Consider the following 24,697-nt stretch of genomic DNA (forward strand, 5'->3'; position numbering starts at 1 on the left):
CTTCCCAATACCCTCAGAGCCCTCAAAAGGTGCCTGGGCTTCTTTTCATATAACGCCCAATGGGTCTCTAACTAAGCAGACAAGGCCCGCCCCCTGGTCAAGTCCACCACATTCCCCCTCTCTGCCGAGGCCCACGCGGCCTTCAACCGCATAAAAGGGGACATTGCCAAAGCAGCAATGCATGCGGTGGATGAGGCCATTCCCTTCCAAGTAGAGCGTGACACCTCCGACTTTGCGCTGGCTGCTACCCTCAACCAGGCGGGAAGACCAGTGGCGTTCTTCTCCCGTACGCTTCAAGGCCCTGAAATTCGGCACTCTGCGGTAGAGAAAGAGGCCCAGGCCATAGTGGAAGCTATAAGGCACTGGAGGCACTATCTTGCCGGCAAAAGGTTCACCCTGCTAACTGACCAGCGCTCAGTCACATTCATGTTTAATAATCAGCAGCGGAGCAAAATCAAAAATGATAAAATTCTGAGGTGGAGAATCGAACTCTCCACCTACAACTATGACGTCATGTACAGGCCTGGGAAGCTCTTTGATGCCCTATCCCAGGGAATGTGCGCCAGCAGGCAGATCGACCGGCTATACGCCCTACATGTAGACCTTTGCCACCCAGGAGTCACCCGGCTCTTCCACTTCGTGAAAGCCCAGAACCTGCCTTACTCCCTTGAGGAGATCAGGATGATGACCAGGGACTGCCAAATCTGCGCAGAGTGCAAACTGCACTTCTACCGACCGGAAAAGGCACCACTCATCAAGGCCACCCGCCCCTTTGAGCGACTGAGTGCTGACTTTAAGGGCCCCCTTCCCTCCACCGACTGCAATGTGTACTTTCTTAACGTAATTGACGAGTACTCGCGGTTCCCCTTCGCCATCCCCTGCCCCAACACCACTACCACGTCAGTTATAAAAGCCCTGCGCAAGCTCTTCACTCTGTTCAGATACCCATGCTATATCCACAGTGACAGAGGGTCCTCGTTTATGAGTGACGAGCTGCGCCAATTTCTACTGGCTAGGGGTATTGCAACTAGTAGGACCACGAGCTATAATCTCCGGGGGAATGGACAGGTAGAGAAGGAGAATGGCACAGTGTGGAAAGCCACACTCTTAGCCCTCAGGTCAAAGGGACTGCCGGTCTCCCGCTGGCAGGAGGTCCTTCCCGAGGCACTCCACTCCATCCGCTCCCTGTTATGCACAGCCACCAATGCCACCCCTCATGAGCGGCTCTTTTCTTTTCCCAGAAAATCGACCACTGGAACCACCCTACCATCTTGGCTGACGTCACCGGGGCCAGTGCTGCTCCAGAAACATGCGAGGAGCCATAAATACTCCCCGATAGTCGAGAGGGTTCACTTACTTCATGCGAACCCCCAGTATGCCTACGTGGTTTTACCTGATGGGCGGGAGGACACAGTCTCCATCCGCGACCTGGCGCCCGCAGGAGCTCCGGGCCTCTAGCCTGAACACTCCGTGGTGACTATTGACCCCGTACCCACCAATGTATGTACCTACGAGACACCGTGCACCCCAAACCCTATACAGACACCACACGACACTCCCATACCGGGCGTGACGCACACGCACGAGGGATTACCGACGCCTAACGTGCTGGCACCTGAAGTCAGGCCGGAGCCAGCACAACCGCCATCGCCGGTGCAATCACCGCTGGTGCTACGTAGGTCACAGCGACGGACTCGACCGCCTGATAGACTTAACCTGTAAATATACTTCTTGTAAATATTGTCAGTCACTTCACCCCGCGGGACTCTTTTTAAAAAAAGGAGGGGTGAATGTGGTAAACCATGTATATATGTTGTAACTCGGTTACCTGTCTGGACACACCCCTCTGCTGACTGCCCCTGTGGCTCCTCCCACAGAGTCCTGTATAAAGGTGTTCGTCTTGTCCCTCCCCCTCAGTCCGGGGGCAGACACTCACTGTGGAGGTCGTATTGTACAGCGAGTAAAAGCCTTTCAGTGTTTTTAACAAACCTCAGTCTTTTGGAGTAATTGAAGGTGCTTCAGCTGCAGATGATGCAAGCAACATGGCTTCGAATGTAGTGGACTAAGCATGGCCAGGGTTTCAGCACCCGGGACGCTGACTGGGACAGAGATCATTGACACTGGAGACACAAGACTGCAGAGACTGGAAGGTGGAGTGACAAACAATCTGCTGGAGGAGGTCTGTGGTGGAAGGAGTGAAGGAACTGTGATGTTTCAGGTCAAAACCCTACATCAGGACCAAAGGTGAAGAGGGAAGATGACCAGCATAAAGAGGAGAGGAGGAAAAGAATTGAAGGATGATGAGCAGAACCAGTCAGGTAGGGGTGGAGTCGGCAGAGAGTTATAAAATGCAAGGCAGTCCCTCTTTATCAAACGCAAAGGTAATCATAGGAAGCAGGCTGCTCTGGGGTGTCCTTGAAGAAAGGCCAAAGGCTCTAGTGGGAGTAGTGCGAGCACCACTCTTGGCCACCAAGAGCATACACCATCCTCACGCAACTCATATCAGTGATTATTTACACAATAGCTTCAAATGAGGGCCCCTTGTTAAGCAAGAACTTAAGCATTTAATTCTCACCCCCACCTTCCGCTTTCTGCAGGGATCACTCCCTATGTGATTTCCTTGTCTATTCATCCCTTCCCTCTGATCTTCCTCCTGGCACTTATCCTCGCAAGTGGAACAAGGCCACACTTGCCCATCCATCTCCTCCCTCACTTCCATCCAGGGCCCCAAACAGTCCTTCCAGGTGAGGCAACACCTCACCTGTGAGTCTGTTGGGGTCATCTACTGTATCCAGTGCTCCCAAAACATTGGTGAGACTCAAAGTAGATTGAGGGACTGCCTTGTCGAGCACCTCCACTCCATCTGCAAAAAGCAGGATTTCCCAATGGCTAACCAATTTTAATTCCATTCTGACATGTTGGTCCATGACCTCCTTTTCAACAACGATGATGCCACTCTCAAATTGGAAAAACACCACCTTATATTCCATCTAGCTAGCCTCCAACTTGATGGCATCAACATCAAGTCTCCACCTTCCAGTAATTTTTCACCCTCCCCCTTCCCTCTTCTGCAATTCTCTACCCCTGCCTATCACCTCCCACTGATGCCCCCCTTCCTTTTTCTCCCATAGTCTATTATCCTTTAATCTCAGATTCTTTATTCCCCAGCCCATTACCTTTTCCACCTATCACCTCCCAGCTTCTTACTTCATCAACCTTCTCCACCCACCTGGCTTCACCTACCACTTTCTAGCTTGTCCTCCTTCCCCTCCCCCACCTACTTATTCTAGCATCTTCCCCCTTCCTTTCCAGTCCAGAAGAAGGGTCTCGGCCTGAAACATTGACTGTTAATTCATTTCCATAGATGCTGCCTGACCTGCTGAGTTCTTCCAGGATCTTCTGTGCATTGCTAAGCATTTAATGATTTGCAACAGAGAAATTGTCCAACAATTCTGAAAACAAGGCATATGAGAACTAAAGTTACTGAACTGTCCATCATCAGGGGCCCCCACCACCCAGGTCATGCTCTCTTCTCGCTGCCTCAGAACTCACACCATCAAGTTCAGAAACAGTCATTGCCCCTCAACCACCACGCTTCTGAACCAAAGGGGATAACTTCACTTAACTTCACTTGCCCCATCACTGAAATGTTCCCACAACCTATGGACTCACTTTCAAGGACTCTTCATCTCACATTCTCAATACTCAGTCAAAGGCATTTTCAACCTCTCACTGCTATGGTCAGAAGTTCCCACCTGCTTCAAAAGGGCAACAATCATACCAGCGCCCGAGAAGAGTAGCGTGAGCTGCCTTAATGACTATTGTCTAGTACACTCACACCTACGGTAATGAAATACTTCGAGAGGTTGGTCATGGCTAGAATCAACACCTGTCTCAGTAAGGACCTGGACCCTCTACAATTGGTCTATTGCCACAATAGGTCTACAACACATGCAATCTCAATGGCTCTTCATGTGGCCTGAGATCATCTGGACTATACACACACACCCATGTCAGGATGGCATTCGTTGACTGTAGCTCAGCTTTTACCACCACCATTCCTTCAATCCTGGTCGAAAAGCTACAGGACCTGGGCCTCTGACCCTCTCTCTGCAATTGGACCCTTGACTTCCTAACTGGAAGAACACAATCTGTGCAGGTTGGTAATAACAGCTCCTCGCTGACAATCAACACTGGCACACTTCAGGGATGTGTGCTTAGCCCACTGCTCTGCTCTCTGTATACCCATGACTGTGTGGCTAGGCACAGCTGAAATAACATCTATAACTTTATTGATGATACAACCATTGTTGTCAGAATCTCAGATGGAGATGAGAGGTTGTACAGGAGCGAGATATATCACCTAGTTGAGTGGTGTCGCTGCAACAACCTGGCACTCAACATCAGTAAGACCAAAGAGCTGACTGTGGACTTCAGAAAGGGAAAGACGAGGTTAACGTGAACCAATCCTCAGAGAGGGATCAGAAGTTGGAGAGAGTGAGCAATTTCAAGTTCCTGGGTGTCAATATCTTTGAGGATCCCAACATATTGATGCAGCTACAAAGGCAACATGACAACAGCTATATTATATTACGAGTTTAGGGAGATTTGATTTTTCACCTAAAACACTCGAAAACTTCTACAGATGTACTGTGGAGAACATTCTGACAGGATGCATCACCGTCTGGTATGGGAGCGGAGGTGGGGGTTACTGCACAGGATTGAAAGGAAGTTGTAAAATTAGACAGCTCCATATTGGGTACTAGCCTCTGTAGTATCCACGACATCTTCAAAGAATGGTGCCTCAGAAAGGTGGCATCCATTACTAAGGACCCCCATCACCAGTACATGCCCTCTTATCAGTGTTACCATCAGGAAGGAGGTACAGAAGCCTGAAGGCACACACTCAGTGATTCAGGAACAGCTTCCTCCCCTCTGCCATCTGATTCCTAAATGGACATTGAACCTCACTTTTTAAATCTTATTTCTATTTTTACACCATTATTTTAATGTATCTATTTAGTATACATCTATACTTATTGTAATTCATTTTATTTAATCGTTTTTTCTATATTCTATGATATATTGCATGGCACTGCCGCTGCTAAGTTAACAAATTTCATGACATATGCCAGTGATATTAAACCTGATTCTGATTTATTGGTTTTATATTTATTATTATTTCTTTCTTTCTACTTACACAGTTTGTTGACTTTTGCACACTGGTTGAATGCCCAAGTTCAACTGGTGCAGCCTTTCACTGATTCTATTGGGGTTATTATTCTATTATTGATTTATTCAGTATGCCCGCAGAAAAATTAATCTCAAGGATGAATACGGTGACAAATATGTACTTTAATAATAAATTCACTTTGAACTTCAATTTGCTGCTTACATGTGAAGAGGGAATTACCTTTACCATTAATTTCACTGTTATTAACCAGGTTATTCATTAATCCATCTCCTTCCTTTGGCAGGCCATCACCCCAGCAGACTGACCTCAGAACATTTGACAGAGACAAAGGCTGAGATAGTAAACTGTTGACAAACACGACTTTCAGAGTGGCTGACATGCATTTTGCCTCTGTCAAACAAACACTTATTTTCTTCTTTTGTCTCCTTCTCTGAATAACTGCAGGGAACTTACAGGCAAGCCCACAAGTCTTCCAGGTTGATGGCTATTCTGGCATATCATCAGTTTGGGGATTGCCACGCATTTTTTTTAAAGAAGATGATGCCATTGACTTAAAAAAATCAGAAAACAGCAATCAAAATTCTTTACGCAAACACGAGGAAATCTGCAGATGCTGGAATTTCAAGAAACACACATAAAAATTGCTGGTGAACGCAGCAGTCCAGGCAGCATCTCTAGGAAGAGGTACAGTCGATGTTTCGGGCCAAGACCCTTCGTCAGGACTAACTGAAAGAAGAGCTAGTAAGGGATTAGAAAGAAGTTCTCTAGTAAGAGAAAGAAGATCTCTTACTAGCTCTTCTTTCAGTTAGTCCTGACGAAGGGTCTCAGCCCAAAACGTCGACTGTACCTCTTCCTAGAGATGCTGCCTGGCCTGCTGCGTTCACCAGCAACATTTATCTGCGTTGATCAAAATTCTTCGGACACATCATGCGAGAGAGACATTAGAACATTTAGTTACAACTGGAAAGCTGGAAGGAAAAAGAAGCAGAGGCAGACAGAGAATGAAAATGACAGATGGAATAACATCATGGTTAGAAACAGGGGAGGCAACAGTTACAATTCGGAGGGTCAGGGACCGTGATGGATGGAGAGACATGATCGCCCTCGCCGAACGGCAAGGCACCTGAATGAATGAACGACGCCACTGAGATCCAGAGGCTGTGCTAGGATTTCCCGTAGACCGCACACTTGCTTACTATTATACAGTAATTTTTTTATTTGCATAATTTGTCTTCTTTTCAACACTAGTTGTTTGTCAGTCTTTGTTCATCTGTATTTTCATTAACTCTATTCTAATTCTTCTACCATCAATGCCAGCCAAAAAATGAACCTCTTTGTAGTATAAGGAGACACACCAACACACGCCCCCTCCACACTCAACTCTGTCTTTCCTTTCCTCACTCCGCTTCCCCCCCCCCGTCGCCACCATTGCTGCGGCTAACATTCACAAACTACAGATACCGCAGCTACAGCCTGCTAATACTTACTTGATATTACTGAGAATTTCCCGCACAACAGTTTGCCGTTTGCATGGAAAGCCCATCTTGACTTTCACTTGGTAGCAGATATTGTTGAAAGTCACTGTCGATCCACTGATCGTTTCGTGATGGTACGAGTCTGGGTGGCCTGCTTCCACGTTGGAGTACACATTATTCATCTGCACGTCACTGCTGTGGTCGGTCTCCTCCATGCTAGCAATTACCATCACTGTGAGGAAAAACACAAACATTTATCAGATTTAAAAGTCCTGTAAATTGATCCTTAATCTATCGCTCTCTCTCTCTCCCTTACCAATTACTACAGATGTACGGTGGAGAGCATTCTGACTGGTTACATCACAGCCTGGTGTGGAATCTCCAAACACACAGGGCTGCAAGAGTTATGGGACTCCTCCACCTCCGTCGCGAGCACAACCCCTAAACCCCCCCACCATTGAGGGCATCCTCAACAAGTAGTGCTTCAAGAAGGAGATATCCACCATTAAGGACCTTCACCATCCCAGAGATGCCCTCTTGTCAGTCCCATAAGGGAGAAGGTACAGTAGCCTGAAGACCCACACTTAATGATAAAGGCACAAATGCTAGAGGAACTCAGCAGGTTGGGCAAATCCTGTGGAGGGAAATAAACAGCTGATGTTCCAGCACGAGACCCCAAGAGTCCCGGCTCGAAACATCGACTGTTTCTTTTCCTCCACAGATGCTGCCTGACCTGCTAAATTCTGCTAGTGTTTTGTATGTGTTGCTGAAGATTTCCAACTTGGACCCTCAATGAACTAGAAACAGATTTCTGAATGGTCATACTGCCCAAACACTAAGATTGCATACATAATTGTTTTGTATCCATGTATGCACAGTCAGACACGCAACCAGATCAATGTGTATTGATAAATCTGATGGCCTGGTGTAAGAAGCTGTCCCACAGCCTGTTGGTCCTGGCTTTAATGGTGTGGTATCATTTGCCAGAATTAAGCAGCTGAAGGAGTTTGTGGTCGGGGTGGCTGGAGTCCCTGATGATGCTCCGGGCTCTTCTTACGCACCTGCTGCTGTAAATGTCCTGAATAGAGGAAAGTTCACATCCCAGATGCCAGCGTTAATAAACCTCATTCTGGCTCAATTGTATTTGACACTTCTAAGATTTCCAACCAGTGTACCAAATCCGCTAAAAATTCATTGCAGGGACAAGAGTCATTCTATTCATCAATACAGATAGTAAGTCAAGTCACACTTAATGTCATATGCAGAAGTACAGTACTGTGCTTATATATAGCGAGGGTGCCTAAGACTTTTGTACAGTACTGTACACATATACACAAGTGCCATGAAAACTTACTTGCAGCAGTATCACAGGCAAATAGCTTTAGAAAAAACATCCACCAAGGAAAAAAAATTCAGTTAAACATGAATTATACATGAAAGAAAAAATATAACAAAAACAAATATAAAACAAAGACCATGGCAGTGTAAAGTATTCACTGTTGCTATACTGAGGGGGAACTTACAGTTGAAGTCAGAAGTTTACATACACCTTAGCCAAATACATTTAAACTCAGTTTTTCACAATTCCTGACAGTTAATCCTAGAAAACATTCCCCGTCTTAGGTCAGTTAGGATCACTACTTTATTTTAAGAATGTGAAATGTCAGAATAATGGTAGAGAGAATGATTTATTTCAGAATATGACTACATATTTCAGCATTTATTTCTTTCATCACTTTCCCAGTGGGTCAGAAGTTTACATACACTTTGTTAGTATTTGGTAGTATTGCCTTTAAATTGTTTAACTTGAGTCAAATGTTTTGGCTAGCCTTCCACAAGCTACTCACAGCAAGTTGCTGGAATTTTGTTCCATTCCTCCAGACAGAACTGGTGTAACTGAGTCAGGTTTGTAGGCCTCCTTGTTCACACACGCTTTTTCAGTTCTGCCCACAAATTTTCTCTCGAATTGAGGTCAGGGCTTTGTGATGGCCACTCCAATACCTTGACTTTGCTGTCCTTAAGCAATTTTGCCACAACTTTGGAGGTATGCTTGGGGTCATTGTCCATTTGGAAGACCAATTTGTGACTGAGCTTTAACTTCTTGGCTGATGTCTTGAGATGTTGCTTCAATATATCCACATAATTTTCCTTCCTCATGATACCATCTATTTTGTGAACTGCACCAGTCCCTCCTGCAGCAAAGCACCCCAACAACATGATGTTGCCACCCCCATGCTTCACAGTTGGGATCGTGTTCTTTGGCTTGCAAGCCTCACCCTTTTTCCTCCAAACATAATGATGGTCATTATGGCCAAACAGTTCAATTCTAGTTTCATCAGACCAGAGGACATTTCTCCAAAAAGTAATATCTTTGTCCCCATGTGCACTTGCAAACCGTAGTCTGGTTTTTTTATGGCAGTTTTGGAGCAGTGGCTTCTTCCTTGCTGAGCCTTTCAGATTATGTTGATATAGGACTCGTTTTACTGTGGATATAGATATTTGTCTACCTGTTTCCTCCAGCATCTTCACAAGGTTCTTTGCTGTTGTTCTGGGATTGATTGGCATTTTTCACGTCAAAGTACGTTCATCGCTAGGAGACAGAATGCGTCTCCTTCCTGAGTGGTATGACACTGCATGGTCCCATGGTGTTTATACTTGCGTACTATTGTTTGTACAGAGGAACGTGGTACCTTCAGGCGTTTGAAAATTGCTCCCAAGGATGGACCAGACTTGACACCATTTTCTGACCTCAATCCAATAGAAAATTTGCCTACACCAATCAACATTGTGCCATCATATCCGAACATCCCCCCCCCCCACCCAACTTCTTGCTTCATGGCAGAATGAAAGTGATTAATGAAGCTTCTGAAGAAGAACGACCAAGGACGTTGCCCTGAGGAACACTTGTGGTGATGTCCTGGGGTTGATGTGAATGAACAGCTGCAGTTATCCATCTACCTCCAACCACACTCACCATAAACCTACTAGTGACCAGACTGCTCCCAGCTTTGTGGAATTAACATTCCCTATGAAACACATTTCTGCTTCCACATCTATACAAGCAAATCTTGTTATCAAGTCTGACATAGAGTATAGAGTGGATTACAGTTAATTGGGCCATTGGTTAATCGGGGCAGCCACTTATTTGGGACAACTCTTAAATAAAGAATTGAAACTAATCAAAAAAATAGCCAAGATTCCCTTTGTTTATTTGGGACACCAAGCCACTTAATGGGGCAGGAGCCTGTTGCCGAACAGATTCTAACTAGTGTCAGACATGTGTACATGTGTGGCTGTGAGAGAGAACAATTTTGAAATAGCATCAACTGCGTGCACTTCCGTTGAAAAAGCATAGATTTTAGTCACTGATAGTTGACCAGAAATAAGCAGTGAGACAATTCAGAACTGTTTTGCTCATTGTGGCTTTAAGCATTCAGGCTTAAATGGCTAGGTGTGAAAATGAAACAATTTCCCTGGTTCATCAACTTAGGACCCATGAAGAATTTGAAAGTATCAACAGTCATATTGAGTGTTACAATGAAAATGAAGATTTGGAGGATGTAATCATCGGAAGCATTGTATGAGGGCAATCCATTATCTACACGAGAAGTCTGCACTGATTTTGCTCATTTACAGTCAATCAAAAGAATGCTGTAGCATCCCCTGGATGAATTCCCTCTGTTGATAACTACTCGGAATTAATACAGTTTTATAGCACTGTAGTAGATTTATAATTTGCTACTCAGTTATAACTTTAACTATTTCCATGAAATTTCAGCTAATTGGGTCCTGATGCATCCCAATTAACCAGAATCCACTGTATTTTTACTCTCGGGAGCAGGCAATTAATAAGTACCTCGGCAGCAATTAGTGCTGCTGATTCACAAACCAAGTAATCCACATTAAACTTTGACCTTTGATGCTTTCTACATGGTACTTGCACGTTCTCCTAGTGAGTTACTCCCTGGTGCTCTAGTTAACTCCCATCTCCCAGAGGTGTTGATAGGTTAACTGACCTGTTGGTTAACCCTTTCTCTCAGGCCATGCTCTCTCCCTCTGACTGCTCCCACTAACCCATCAAACAGATTGCCCTTTTTACAGTTTATCCACAGCACAACCCTGGCCTCACCCCATCAGGGGTATCCCTTTTCCCTAATCATCCCTCCCTCACACTTTTAACAGCTTGACGCCAAATTGTCCTCTCTCCTTCTCAGTTCTGGTAAAGCACTTTCCACCTGATACCTCCAACTCTTGTTTCTCTCCATGGATGCTGCCTTGTAGGCCGGGAGTTTCCAATGTTTTTTGCTTTCATTCTAGGTTACCAACGTTCGCAGGTTTGTTTCGGGAGAAGAGAGAACTTGTCTGGTCAGCAGTTTGGTGGGTATGGAGTTGAAAGAACAGGAAGCAGGTTGGAGAGAAGGGGAATCATTGGAGGTCCATAGATTGAGTGGCCTTGGGGAAGAAAGGAAGTGGCAGCTAGAAGTCGGACAGGTAACCACACTCCAAGATGTTCACAGCTTTATTTTATTTTATATTATTTATACAGACAGCACACAACAGGGTCTTCTGGCGCCACCCAGCAACCCACCGATTTAACCCTAGCCTAATCACAGGACAATTTTCAATAACCAATTAACCTACTAACCAGGACGTCTCAAGATTGTGGGAGGAAACGGAGCACCCGGAGGAAACCCACATTTTCACTGGGAGGACACACAAGCTCCTTACAGCAGGGGCTTTCTCACAAGTGTAGTTGGAAATGGGAGTGAAAAAGTTGGGGGAATACAGTGCTGCAGGTAATGCTGTACTCTAGCAAATACCAATCTTGGGTTAAACCGATGAATAAATCTTTCCAGATTTATTCAGCAAAGCTAAACAGGTTTGGCAGGACACAAATGGTTCCAAATATGCTCTGGTTATGTAAACCAGCTAGTTATATAATCTTCCACTCCACCCCACCCTCAGGTTCACCATCACCCATTCATATTTCCCTCTCTCCATTTATCTCCTTGACTGCCCATCACCTCTCTCTAGTGCTTCTCCCACATCCCTTTCTTCCATGGTCTTCTACCCTCTCCCATCAGATTCTCCCTTCTCCAGCCTTTCAACCCTTTTACCAATCAACTTCCCAGCTCTTTACTTCACCCTTCCCCGTCTCCTGGTTTCACCTATCACCTGCCACCGTGTACGCCCCCTCCCCTCCCCCCACTTCAACTTTATTCTCCAGTCCTTGTCAGCCCGAAATGTCAACTGTTTAGTCTTTTCGACAGAAGCTGCCTGGCCTGCGGAGTTCCTCCAGCATTTTGTTTGCATTGCTTGTATGTCCAGCATCTGCAGATAATCTCCTGTATGTAAACTTATGTAAATTTCTGTCTCCAGACTAAGATATTCTATTGGGCACATACCAAAGTGCAGTGAAAACCTTGTTTTGCATACCATTCGTACCGATCAATTCATTACACAGTACATTGACAGGACTTGAGATCCTGAGGCAAAGAGAAAGATTGAATAGGTTAGGACTTTATTTCCTGGAGTGTAGGAGAATGAGGGGAGATTTGATAGAGGCACGTATTTTTTTTACACTGAGGTTGGGTGAGAACTGGAGATAGAGGTGTTGGGTTGGGGTGAAATGTGTAATATTTGGGTGAGTGGGCAAATTCATGGCAGATGCAATTTAATGTGGATAAATGTGAAGTTATCCACTTCGGTGGCAAAAATAGGAAAACAGATTATTATCTGAATGGTGGCCGATTAGGAAAAGGGGAGGTGCAACGAGACCTGGGTGTCATTATACACCAGTCATTGAAAGTGGGCATGCAGGTACAGCAGGCGGTGAAAAAGGCGAATGGTATGCTGGCATTTATAGCGAGAGGATTCGAGTACAGGAGCAGGGAGGTACTACTGCAGTTGTACAAGGCCTTGGTGAGACCACACCTGGAGTATTGTGTGCAGTTTTGGTCCCCTAATCTGAGGAAAGACATCCTTGCCATAGAGGGAGTACAAAGAAGGTTCACCAGATTGATTCCTGGGATGGCAGGACTTTCATATGAAGAAAGACTGGATGAACTGGGCTTGTACTCGTTGGAATTTAGAAGATTGAGGGGGGATCTGATTGAAATGTATAAAATCCTAAAGGGATTGGACAGGCTAGATGCAGGAAGATTGTTCCCAATGTTGGGGAAGTCCAGAACAAGGGGTCACAGTTTGAGGATAAAGGGGAAGCCTTTTAGGACCGAGATTAGGAAAAACTTCTTCACACAGAGAGTGGTGAATCTGTGGAATTCTCTGCCACAGGAAACAGTTGAGGCCAGTTCATTGGCTATATTTAAGAGGGAGTTAGATATGGCCCTTGTGGCTACAGGGATCAGGGGGTATGGAGGGAAGGCTGGTGCAAGGTTCTGAGTTGGATGATCAGCCATGATCATAATAAATGGCGGTGCAGGCTCGAAGGGCCGAATGGCCTACTCCGGCACTTATTTTCTATGTTTCTATGTTAAGGACAATGAAGGGGAACTTCTTCACTTAGAGGGTGATGGGAGTGTGGAACGAGCTGCCAGGACAAGTGTAGATGTGAGATCAATGTCAACGTTTAAGAGAAATCTGTAGAGGTACATGGATGGGACGGGATTGTAGGGTATGGTCCAGGTGTAAGTCGATGGGACTAGGCAGCATAATAGTTCAGCATGGACAAGATGGGCTGAATGGCCTGTTTCTATGATGTGGAGCTCTATGACGCTATGAGGTACTGCAGTACAAGGTAAAATAATAACAGAAGTCTTTCAGTTATTAGTGAAGCAGTTCATACCCAAATGCAGCAGGACCTGGACAATATCCAGGCTTGGGCTGACAAGTGGCGAGTAACACTTGATTAGATTAGATTAGATTCAACTTTATTGTCATCGTGCTGAGTACAGATACAAAGCCAATGAAATGCAGTTAGCATCTGACCAGAAATGCAAAGAATAGTGTTATTTACAAAATAACTGTGAATAAAAAGTAAGTGCTACAGCACACAAATATAAAAGTACTGAGACAGTACAATATGGATGCAATACTACTTAGCGCTGTGATGTGAGGTTCAGCAGGGTCACAGCCTCAGGGAGGAAGCTCTTCCTGAACGGAGGCTCCTGTAGCGCCTACCGGATGGGAGGAGAGTAAAAAGTCCATGGTTAGGGTGAGATGCATCCTTGATAATGCTTTACGCCCTGCCCAGGCAGCATTTATGGTAGATGTTCTCAATGGTGAGCAATTGGGTGCCGATAATCCACTGGGCAGTTTTCACCACGTGCTGGAGTGCTTTGCGGTCTGATATGGGACAATTGTCATACCACATTGAGATGCAGTCGGTGGGTAAGCTCTCAATGGTACAGCGGTAAAAGTCCGTCAGTATCCTGGGACAGAGGTGAGCTTTCTTGATGCTCCGCAGGAAATAAAGGTACTGTTGTGCCTTTTTGATCAGGATGGAGGAGTTCAGGGACCAGGTGAGATCCTTGGAAATGTGAACACTTGATACATGCTCCACTACAGCTCCGTTGATGTAGATGGGGGAGTGAGTGTGGCTCCTAGCATGCCTGAAGTCCACAATGATCTCCTTGGTCTTCTGGATGTTAAGGGCCAGGTTGTTGTCGGCACACCATGCGGCCAGGTGCTGGACCTCGTCCCTGTAGGCTGTCTCATCATCCCCTCTGATCAGGCCAAGCACCGTGGTGTCATCTGCGAACTTGATTATGGAGTTAGAACCATGTACAAGAACGCAGTCATAGGTGAAAAAGGAGTACAGAAGAGGGTTCAGCACACAGCCTTGAGGCACGCGGTGTTCAGGGTGAGAGTGGAGGAGGAGAGGCCGTCTAACTTAACTGATTGGGGTCTGTTAGTCAGAAAGTCCAAGGTCCAATTGCAGAGGGATGAGCTGATACCAAGCTGGCGAAGTTTGGCAATCAACTTGGAGGGGATCACAGTATTGAATGCTGAATGTCAATGAACAGCATTCTGATGTAAAAGTTGAGGCTGTCCAGGTGGGTCAGGGCAGAGTGAAGTGCCATGGAGATGGCGTCCTCTGTTGACCTGTTGGTGCGATAGGCAAACTGATGGGGATCCAGGGTAGTGGGCAGACAGGATTTCAGAAGTGATAGAACCAGTCTCTCAAAGCACTTTGCAATGATGGGGGTGAGTGCAACTGGACGGAAGTCATTCAGGACCGTGGCAGTGGAGCCACACAAGTGACAGACAATAACCATCTCCAACAAGAGAGGCTCTAGTCATCGTCCCTTGACATTCCGTGGCATCACCAACACTGAATCCCCTACTATCAACATCCTGCACAGAGCAACTGAAACTGAACTGGTCCAGCCCTATAAACACTGTGGCTACCAGAGCAGGTCAAAGGTTAGGAACCCTGCAGCATGTAACTCACCTCCTGACTCCCCAAAGCCTGTCAACCATCTACAAGGCTCAGGTCAGGAGTGTAATGGAAGACTTGCCACTGGCCTGGATGAGCGCAGCTCCAACAACACTCAAGAATCTTGACACCATCCAGTACAAGGCAGCCCACTTGACTTGTACCCCTTCCACAAGCATCCAATCCCTCCACCATCGATGAACATTTGCAGCAGTGTGTACTATCCGCAAGATGCACTGCAACAACACACCAAAGTTCCTAAGGCAGCATCTTCCAGACCCACGACCAGTACCACCTAGAACAGGGATGGGCAACTGTGGTGCATTGGATGATTAGAAATGGCGCATTGCACCCCAGTGATAATAATAAAAAAGTAAGTCTACTCATGCAAAAAGTATTAACCAAAAACTGATTTGTAGAAAAAAAATCTATAACAGGGACTCAAGTAGCTTAGAGCTAGAAATGGGTTTTACTGAGAATAAATCTAAAACTTAGCAATTATTTTTAGCCATTTTATTATTTCGTGCACACCTTTTGGCAAATGTTATCTTCTTTCACATTAATCTGTTCTCAATAAAAAAAATGCTCAATGAGTCAAACTAGGAAAGAAGGACTTTTGTTCTACAGTCATACCATAACTGTTCAATACACGTTTGATATTTGCTTGATCCTGAGGCACCAGGCGTCTGCACCTGCAGTACGTCGTAGGTTTTTGCCAGTCAGTTTACAATCAATGCTCGTGCGCTACCGAGTTGTGCTTTGTTCGTCTTTTGTGAACATTTGCAGTTTTGTACTTTTTTGAAAATTAAGCCTTGTCTTTACATTCAGTTACCCATCACAGTGCAAAAGAAAATGAGCAAAAGAAAAGCAGAAAGTGATAGTAAAAGTTTGGCGATGACAGAAGCATCCTATGAAATTGCTTTAGCTAGCGCTGGCCAAAAAACAGAAGTCTTTCTCTGATGGAGAAAAAATTGTTAAGCCTTGTCTCCAAATATTTGCAAAATGTCTTGGTGATAAAAATATCAAAAGGAAAGTAGACGAAATTGCTCTGTCAAAGCAAACAGTTACGAGACGCACCAAAGAACTCTGGCATGATGTATCTGAACAACTGAAAGGCCTTGTCCATGCTTGTACTTTCTCTTCTTTAGCTTTGGACGAATCTGCTGACATACGTGATGTAGCCCAGTTAAGCACTTTTATAAGAGGAATTGATAATTTTAGCGTCTTTGAAGAACTTATCAGTCTTGAGTTGCTTCATGGATAAACGGGAGGATCAGACATATTTGACAAAGTAAAATCATGCCTAGAAAATCTACAACTAGATTCTAGTAAACATCGGTGTTTGTACTGACAGAGCACCGTCAATGATAGGTAAAACCGCTAGGACTACAGCTTTGCTTGAGAACTTTTTAGGTCGTCCTCTACTAAAATATCACTGCATTATACACCAAGTGTCACTGTGTGGAAAGACTTTAAATTTGCAGCATGTTATGTTACTGGTGGTGAAATGCGTAAATAAAATTATAGCAAGAGGATTAAACAGACGAGAATTCAGAGAATATTGTGAAATGTTAGATTTGGAATATGGTGATCTCGTCCTTCATTGTGAGGTGAGCTGGCTTTCTAGAAGACAGATACTGAGTAGATTTTGGAAACTGAAAAATACTGTTCATAATTTTCTGGAAGAGAAAAATGAGCTGCCTGAGGAAAGAGCCCTTTTATGTGATAACAATTGGCTATTTAATTTAGCATTTTTAGTTGATTTTACAAGCCATCTCAATGATCTAAATTTGAAACTCCAGAGCAAGAACAAATTGTTTCCTAGCTTAGTAAATGATATCAATGCATTCAGGATGAAGTTAAAACTGTTCACCTCTCAGTTAGAAAATGAGGATTTGAGCCAGTTTCCGCACTTAAAAGAGCAGAGTGAATGTGCTGAAGATAATGGTAATTTTACAAAATATATTGAAAAAATCAGGTTATTGCAAGTCATTTGAAAGTCGTTTTCATGATTTTGCTAAAGAAGATTGCATACTTGCATTTATAAACCCATTTTCACTTAGTGAACAAAAAATCATGAAGGTGCCTAGTAACATACAAATGGAACTTATTGACTTGAAAACAAATTCATTATTGAACATGAAATTTGATGAGCTTCCCTCAGTCCCAAATGCTTCTGACATGATTAATTTCTGGCGATCATTACCCTGTGAACATTTTCCAGAACTAAGAAAATTTGCCCAGAGTTACATCTGTCGTTTCGGAATGACGTACAGATGTGAACAAGCATTTTCAGCCATGAAATTAATTAAAAACAAAACGAGGTCGCGATTGACTAATTCAAATTTGAAGAATTCTCTGCTGCTCTCAGTAACTAATTTAACTCCAAACATTAAAATCTTGGCGAAATCAAAACAGATTCAGAAGTCTCATTAAGGTAAGTAATGTTTATCTTGTTTTTATATTAAATCAATATATCATGTAAAAATGCTAAGTATGTCTATATTAACATAATTTTACAAGAATTGAATAGGGGTACAAGAGTTGTATGGCGCATCTGATCTCGTGTGTGAAAAAAATTGATGCATGGAATGTAAAAGGTTGGCCACCCCTGATCTAGAAGGACAAGAACAGCAGATACCTGGGAACACCACCACTTGGGAATCCTCCTCTAAGTCACACACCATCTTGACTTGGAAGCATATTGCCATTCCTTCACTGTCGCTGGGTCAAAATCATGGAATTCCTTAACAGTACTGTGGGTGTACCTACACCTCAGGGACAGCAGCAGTTCAAGGCGGCAGCTTATCACCACCTTCTCAAGGGCAACTAGGGATAGGCAATAAATGCTGGCTTAGCTGGTGACAGCCACATCCTGTAAATAAGTAAATAAGCAAAGTACAGTACAGATAGAGAGTAGGATGCAAAGTCATAATAACTTTGTGATGTTATTACATAGTCTTACAACAGCAGGATAGAAAGCTTCCTTGAACTTGGTGGTATGTGCTTTCAGGCTTTTGATTACCTGCCCAATGGAAGGGAAAGAGCGAGCGAATGTTTGTTGTGAGTGAGATCTTTGATTCTGCTGGCTGTTTTACTGAGGTAACGAGAAGTGTAGACGGAGTCAACTGAATGAGACACTGGTGTCTGTGGTGTGCTGAGCTGCATCCAAATTCTGTGCAGTTTCTTTTGGTCACAGGCAGAGCAATTCATAATGCATCCCGATAGGACGTCTTTCATGGTGGACTGATTAAAAATTAGCTAGGCTCAAAGAGGGGGAACGTCGATTCAGACCATGAGAGGCCTGCGTTGGGCCTTACAAGGTGCAAGTTGGAAGTCTGTGTGGGGCGCCACTCCTCACACAGACACGAGAGCAATGTGTGGTTAAGAGCCTTGCTCAAGGACGCAAACACGCTGCCACAGCTGAGGCTCGAACTAGCGACCTTCAGATCACTAGACGAATGCCTTAACGACTTGGCCACGTGCCCAACACAAAGGCTCAAAGGAGACAGACAAATTACTTCAGTTCCATTAAGCGGAGATGTGCGCTCTCCTAGGGAGGGTGTCAGTGTGAGAGAATAACAGAATAATAACTTTAACATGGATTAATGCAAAAGTAGGTGTGTGTGTGTGTGTGAAATAACTCAGCCCAGAAAGGGAGTGATGAAAATTGTGATTCTGAAAGATCTTACTAGATACTAAATGCAGAATTGTTAAAAGCCTTTTCTATAGGCAGAAGTCAGGAAGGCGAGATCAGCCTGAGAGGAATGCAATGCAGTGCAGCTGGGATAAGGGAGTTAAATCATGAAGATAACTCACAGAGATTTGGATCAGGTTGCAAACCTGTCCTGCATGAGTGAGGGAGAATGGCGAAGATTTACACATCGTAATTTCCAGAGCTCCTTGTTATGGGGATGAGGCCTCCGTTGGTCAGGGTCAACCATGGATGATGATACTGCGTCCTAGCTGTCTAGATACACAAGCCAGGCCAGTACAATATGGAGAACGAGCTGCTGCCCATATAGCAGATCTGATAAATCCCCTCTCCGCACATCTGATGAATCTAAAAGGAATGGCAGAGACCGATACAGTTTGGTACCAGCAGCGTCGCAGGAGTTGTCAGTCAGCATTGAACTCAATGTAGCACTGCCTTAGGGACTCCAGCTCCAGGTTATTCCTCGGTTTTACTACCAAAGTCTTCCTATGAATGGGCATAGCCGCGAGGCAGCAGAGGTTTGAGATCAGAGTTTTCCTTCTCCTCGATGAGCTGCCAACCGCGGCCCATGAGCCCCATCTGCCCAAAGCGACTGGTTTTAAGATGCCAGTAACCCAGCCTCGCCCCTTCTCCTCTCAGGAGAAACGGTTCCACTGGGATTAGTAGTTCAACCACACGTGAAGGCCAGGAACTGGACTTTGTTGTCAGAGGTTATTTGAGGCGGAGGTCATTGGGGGCACTTAATAGGTAGTGGGAGATTGCCCCCGTTACCACCCCCGGCTATAATGTCCTTAAGGAACTGCTCTTTGTTAAATACACTTAATAAAGTGAACATAATTTGTTTGTAAATTTCGGCACTGCAATGACACAGAACTGACTGAATAAGTTCAAATAAGAAAACTCACTAGAGGAACACGACATACTCAGCAACACCAACATCCCTGGAGCTTGAAAAGTCAAACCGTGGGATGGAGTAAACTGGGACCTCTGCTTATTGCTTCATCCAACCGAGCAGCACGCCCTCAGTGTGGTACTGCACTGTCGGCCTACATTTTGTTGCTGCAGTAAAAAGCCAGCATGAACGTGATGGGCCAAATGGCCTCCTTTGCTGAGACCATTCAATAATTTTAGTCTTTGAAAATCCCACTCGGCCTCCCAGCCTTCTAGCCTGGGTGCCAGAGAACTATCCAGTGACACCATCCCCCGAAATGTAAAAGTTACATAATACAGAAATTATGCATGATTGTTTCTGATAAGTCTATTTTTAACATCTGATTCACCAGGTGAAGATCGTCACTCACATAGATAAACTTAGCTCTGTAATTCAGATTATTCACTAAGCAAAACTACTTCAGTGAAGATCGCAGATATCCGCACCCCCCCCCCACCCCGCCCAACAAAACTGTGTGCAAATTGGCCACTGAGGTTTGTGCAGCATGCAATGACCAGCTCCCAAAACACAGAATCTAAACAGCAAAGCTCAGGCCATTTAGCTCAGTAACATTACCCTTCACCCATACCCCTCCGCCTTTGATACTTCACACATTAGTATTGCATTAACGTGATGCATTAGGGTCTCCTTCTGTATTGCATTAATATACCCTAGTGATGCATTTATATCTTTCTCCTCAGCGTTCCACTCCTGTTATCCCAGTGGATGCATTAGTCCCGCTCCCGCTTCCTCACTGTTGCATCAATCTCTCTCACTCTCCCGGAGTTGCAGTAATTTCTCTCACGCTTCCTCCAGTAAGGTACTGTACTGAGCTCATTTACGCCCTAATAACGGGATTGCTCCCTCTGTCTCTTTTTTTTCCTTAAAACGCATCAATTTGCCTTCCCCGAATTACCGTAACGTTTTTCTCTCGCTCACCTGTCAGTAGCAATGCTCAGGCCTCAGTCTTAGCAGCCCCGGCCGCACTCAGATCCCCCAAGGACTTTATCCGCTTTCCGCCCTCGCTGCCCCGTTCCCACTCCGGCATGGGACTGATAGGGCATCGAGAGAACGCTGTCCCAGACTCGGGGAAGCGCCGCCCCGCCGTCCGCGGCGCCGCCTCTTCCTCTGGAACTCGCTCGCTGGCTTGCACGCACTCTCACCCGGACTCAGCGTGAACTCACGCTCACCTCAACCAAAGTGGTCTGAACTCGCTCAGGCCCGGTGTGAGCTCGCAACCAAAGGCACACTGATTCGGCAAACTCACAGACCCGATGTGAACTCATACTTACCCAGTGTGAGCTCACACTCATTCACCAAACCCAGTTTGAACACACATTCATCCAGTGTGAGTTCACCCCCATCAAATCCACAGTGTGAATGCAAACTTTGACACACAAGTGATAGGAAAATGGAGGGCTATGTAGGAGGGAAAGGTGAGATTGATTTTACAGTAGGTCAGAAGGTGGTTACAACATAGTGGGCCAGAGGGCCTGTACTGTGCCGTAATGTTCTATGTTAATCACAGACTAGGTGTGAGCTCACACTCACTGACAGCATCAATGCAAACTTTTACTCCCCTACCCAGAACACACTCACTTAGTGTGAACCCAGTCACTAATTCCAGCCAGCACACAATGTGAATTGTAAACACAAAATACCCTACTGATGCTGGGGTCAAAGCAACACTCACAACACGCTGGAGGAACTCAGCAGGTCGGGCAGCATCCATGGAAATGATCAGTCAACGTTTCGGGCCAGAACCCTTCGTCAGGACTGAAGAGGGAAGGGGCAGAGGCCCTATAAAGAAAGTGGGGGGACTGATCGTTTCCACGGATGCTGCCCGACCTGCTGAGTTCCTCCAGTGTGTTGTGAGTGTCACAATGTGAATTCACACTGATGCGCCAACAGCAAATACAATGGTGTGAAGTGACATCCGCTCAACAAGAGGATCACTCAACGTCCGTGTGAGCTCACACTATCAGTAGGCCGTACAACTCAGGTTTACAAATGCGTACTGACTCAGGCTTTGAATTCAGAAGAGGGTGCTGCACACATGAGGGGCAAATGCTATAAGGAAAGGTCAGACAAATTTGGGTTGCTTCCCTGGAGCGTCAGAGGCTGAGAGGAATCCTAATAAATGTCTGATACTACATGGCATGCAGTTAAGGTGGGGGGGGGGGGCAAGTTGAGTTTTTTTTACTCAGAGTGATGGGTGTCTGGAGTGAGCTGCCAGAGGTGGTGGAGTCAGATGCGATGAAGATGGTTGAGAGGCTCGTAGAAGGGCATGTGAATATGCAGGGATTATGGATAACGTACAAACAGACGGAATTAGTATAATCAGCAGTCTTTAGGTTTGCTAGATCAACACAACACTGTGGGTTGAAGATCCTATTCCTGTGCTGTTCTGCTCTCTGCTAAACACATCGCAACACTCCTTCTCACCTGATATGCTGTTCAGCAGATAAGGAGCATATCACAAGGCATGATAACAGTGGGATATGGTTTATCATTAACCGTTTGTAGGGCTAAGGTGAGAAAGACAGTATCAAGCCAACACATCAGTTAATAATCAACTTGCTGCACACTTTTCCCCCTATCACTCAGCATGCATTCAGTAAATGCAGCCTTGCTGGGAGAGGGAGGAATGTGCATTTTTCTATCCCGATGTAAATGCAGCAAAATCTTTGCCCGCAAACCACAGGAATTCTGCAGATGCTGGAAATTCAAGCAACACACATCAAAGTTGCTGGTGAACGCAGCAGGCCAAGCAGCATCTATAGGAAGAGGCACAGTCGACGTATCAGGCCGAGACCCTTCGTCAGGACTTCGTCCTGACGAAGGGTCTCAGCCTGATACGTCGACTGCGCCTCTTCCTATAAAATCTTTGCCCTCCTGCCGTGAACTGATCAAACTTCCAATGGGAATGTAATGAAATTGAAAAGGAGTTAGGGTGACATTTCTTGGTTGATGATCAGCATGGACTTGGTGGGCCAAAAGGCCTGTTTCTATGGGCTGCTTCTCTCAATGACTCTCCACAGCCATCCTCACAGTACTCAAGACACCATAGCCAATTATAAATTAAGCTCCTCTATTCCCCTTCTGAGTAATCACTGACGTGGCAACTACGTCTGCCCTCAATCTGCAATCTTCGTGCAGTTGGAGGGGTCATGGAGACAAGGAAAATAACATAATTTTATGATATTATCATTATTTTTATGGTTTTCCTTCTGAGGTTTGCTCAAATAGTGTCTTGGGGATTAACATTTCATTTCTTTGTATCACAGACCATTCCTGAAAGCTTGGTAAATCACATCCCAGGGGAACAAGTGGTGGCATGGACACTATGCAGATAACATTCATAACATTAAAGGTTACAAATTTCTCAGGAACACAGAGTTTCTGCAGAAGCTATGTCTCTAAATAAATAAATCATTTATTTATCAGCAGTGCTGGTTGATGGATACATTACAAGTGTGTCCCCATCCCACCGGTCAGTGTTCCCACAATCCCTTTGTATCATTTGTGTGATATGGCCCCTTCTCATACTTCTTCCAAAATGAATGACTTTCCGGTTTTTTTTGTGTTTCATTTCCCCTTCCATGTGTGTTCCCATTCCAGAATCCTGCAGTCCTTCACTGCCCTCACTGTTCAGGCTGCAGAAAAGCTGTTGCCAGGACTGAGAACCTTAGGGGTAGGGTAAGAATATTTTAGCCGGCAATTTCCTCTGGGACAGTAGAGAGTTGGCTTAAGTGGCACACTGTATATAAAATTACCAGAGGTTTAGATAGCATGAACAAAGATGACAAATTTCCTTTAACAGAGAGGTCAATAACAAGAAGTAATTGAAGGCTTTTCAGTAAAAAGGGAGATGGGAATTTGATTTGACACAAATGACACTTTGATGTATTGATTTATATATATATATAAAACAAAAAATTCAAAAGAGCGTTAGAAATAAAACTCTGCATCACAGTTAAAAAGGCCATAGATGTGCACTCAATGCTGTCTTCAAATTGGGGTGAGTCCAGATAGCCCTTTTTCTGTTAGCCCAGGCAACGTGGGTGAAATAGATTCTTTGTGTACAGCAGGCGGTGAAAAAGGCGAATGGTATGCTGGCATTTATAGCGAGAGGATTCAAGTACAGGAGCAGGGAGGTACTACTGCAGTTGTACAAGGCCTTGGTGAGACCACACCTGGAGTATTGTGTGCAGTTTTGGTCCCCTAATCTGAGGAAAGACATCCTTGCCATAGAGGGAGTACAAAGAAGGTTCACCAGATTGATTCCTGGGATGGCAGGACTTTCATATGATGAAAGACTGGATGAATTAGGCTTATACTCGTTGGAATTTAGAAGATTGAGGGGGGATCTGATTGAAACGTATAAAATCCTAAAAGGATTGGACAGGCTAGATGCAGGAAGATTGTTCCCGATGTTGGGGAAGTCCAGAACGAGGGGTCACAGTTTGAGGATAAGGGGGAAGCCTTTTAGGACTGAGATTAGGAAAAACTTCTTCACACAGAGAGTGGTGAATCTGTGGAATTCTCTGCCACAGGAAACAGTTGAGGCCAGTTCATTGGCTATATTTAAGAGGGAGTTAGATATGGCCCTTGTGGCTACAGGGATCAGGGGGTATGGAGGGAAGGCTGGTGCAAGGTTCTGAGTTGGATGATCAGCCATGATCATAATAAATGGCGGTGCAGGCTTGAAGGGCTGAATGGCCTACTCCTGCACCTATTTTCTATGTTTCTATGTATCATAAAGATTTCCCTGAATCTTTAGGAAAGTTCACCAAGTTCACCAATTATGAAAACTTTCTTAAGCAAAGTCTATTTAAAAAGGATGAATCAGGAGCTCAGACCTGAGATGATTTTAGTGGCACACACAAAATGCTGGAGGAACTCAGGTGACCAGGCCTCATCTATGGAAAAGCATACTGTCGACGTTTCGAGCCGAAACCCTTCAGCAGGACTCTGAAGGGTT

The 24,697-nt window shown here is 45.0% G+C and overlaps 1 protein-coding gene across 1 annotated transcript in view; it reads right to left on the bottom strand.

Annotated features, from left to right (window-relative positions):
• abcg2a (ATP-binding cassette, sub-family G (WHITE), member 2a) overlaps window positions 1-20,808 on the bottom strand; it is a 99,214-nt gene extending 78,406 nt beyond the window's left edge. The window contains exons 1-2 of the mRNA XM_063046916.1: window positions 20,653-20,808; window positions 6,682-6,901 (exon numbers count right to left, since the gene is read on the bottom strand). Coding sequence (XP_062902986.1) covers window positions 6,682-6,899 — 218 coding nt within the window. The 5' untranslated portion in view covers window positions 6,900-6,901; window positions 20,653-20,808. The remainder of the gene's footprint in view (window positions 1-6,681; window positions 6,902-20,652) is intronic.
• Window positions 20,809-24,697: the final 3,889 nt, after the last annotated feature.

This window comes from Mobula hypostoma, chromosome 4, assembly GCF_963921235.1.
Source record: "Mobula hypostoma chromosome 4, sMobHyp1.1, whole genome shotgun sequence".
In the NCBI taxonomy this organism is placed as follows: domain Eukaryota; kingdom Metazoa; phylum Chordata; class Chondrichthyes; order Myliobatiformes; family Myliobatidae; genus Mobula; species Mobula hypostoma.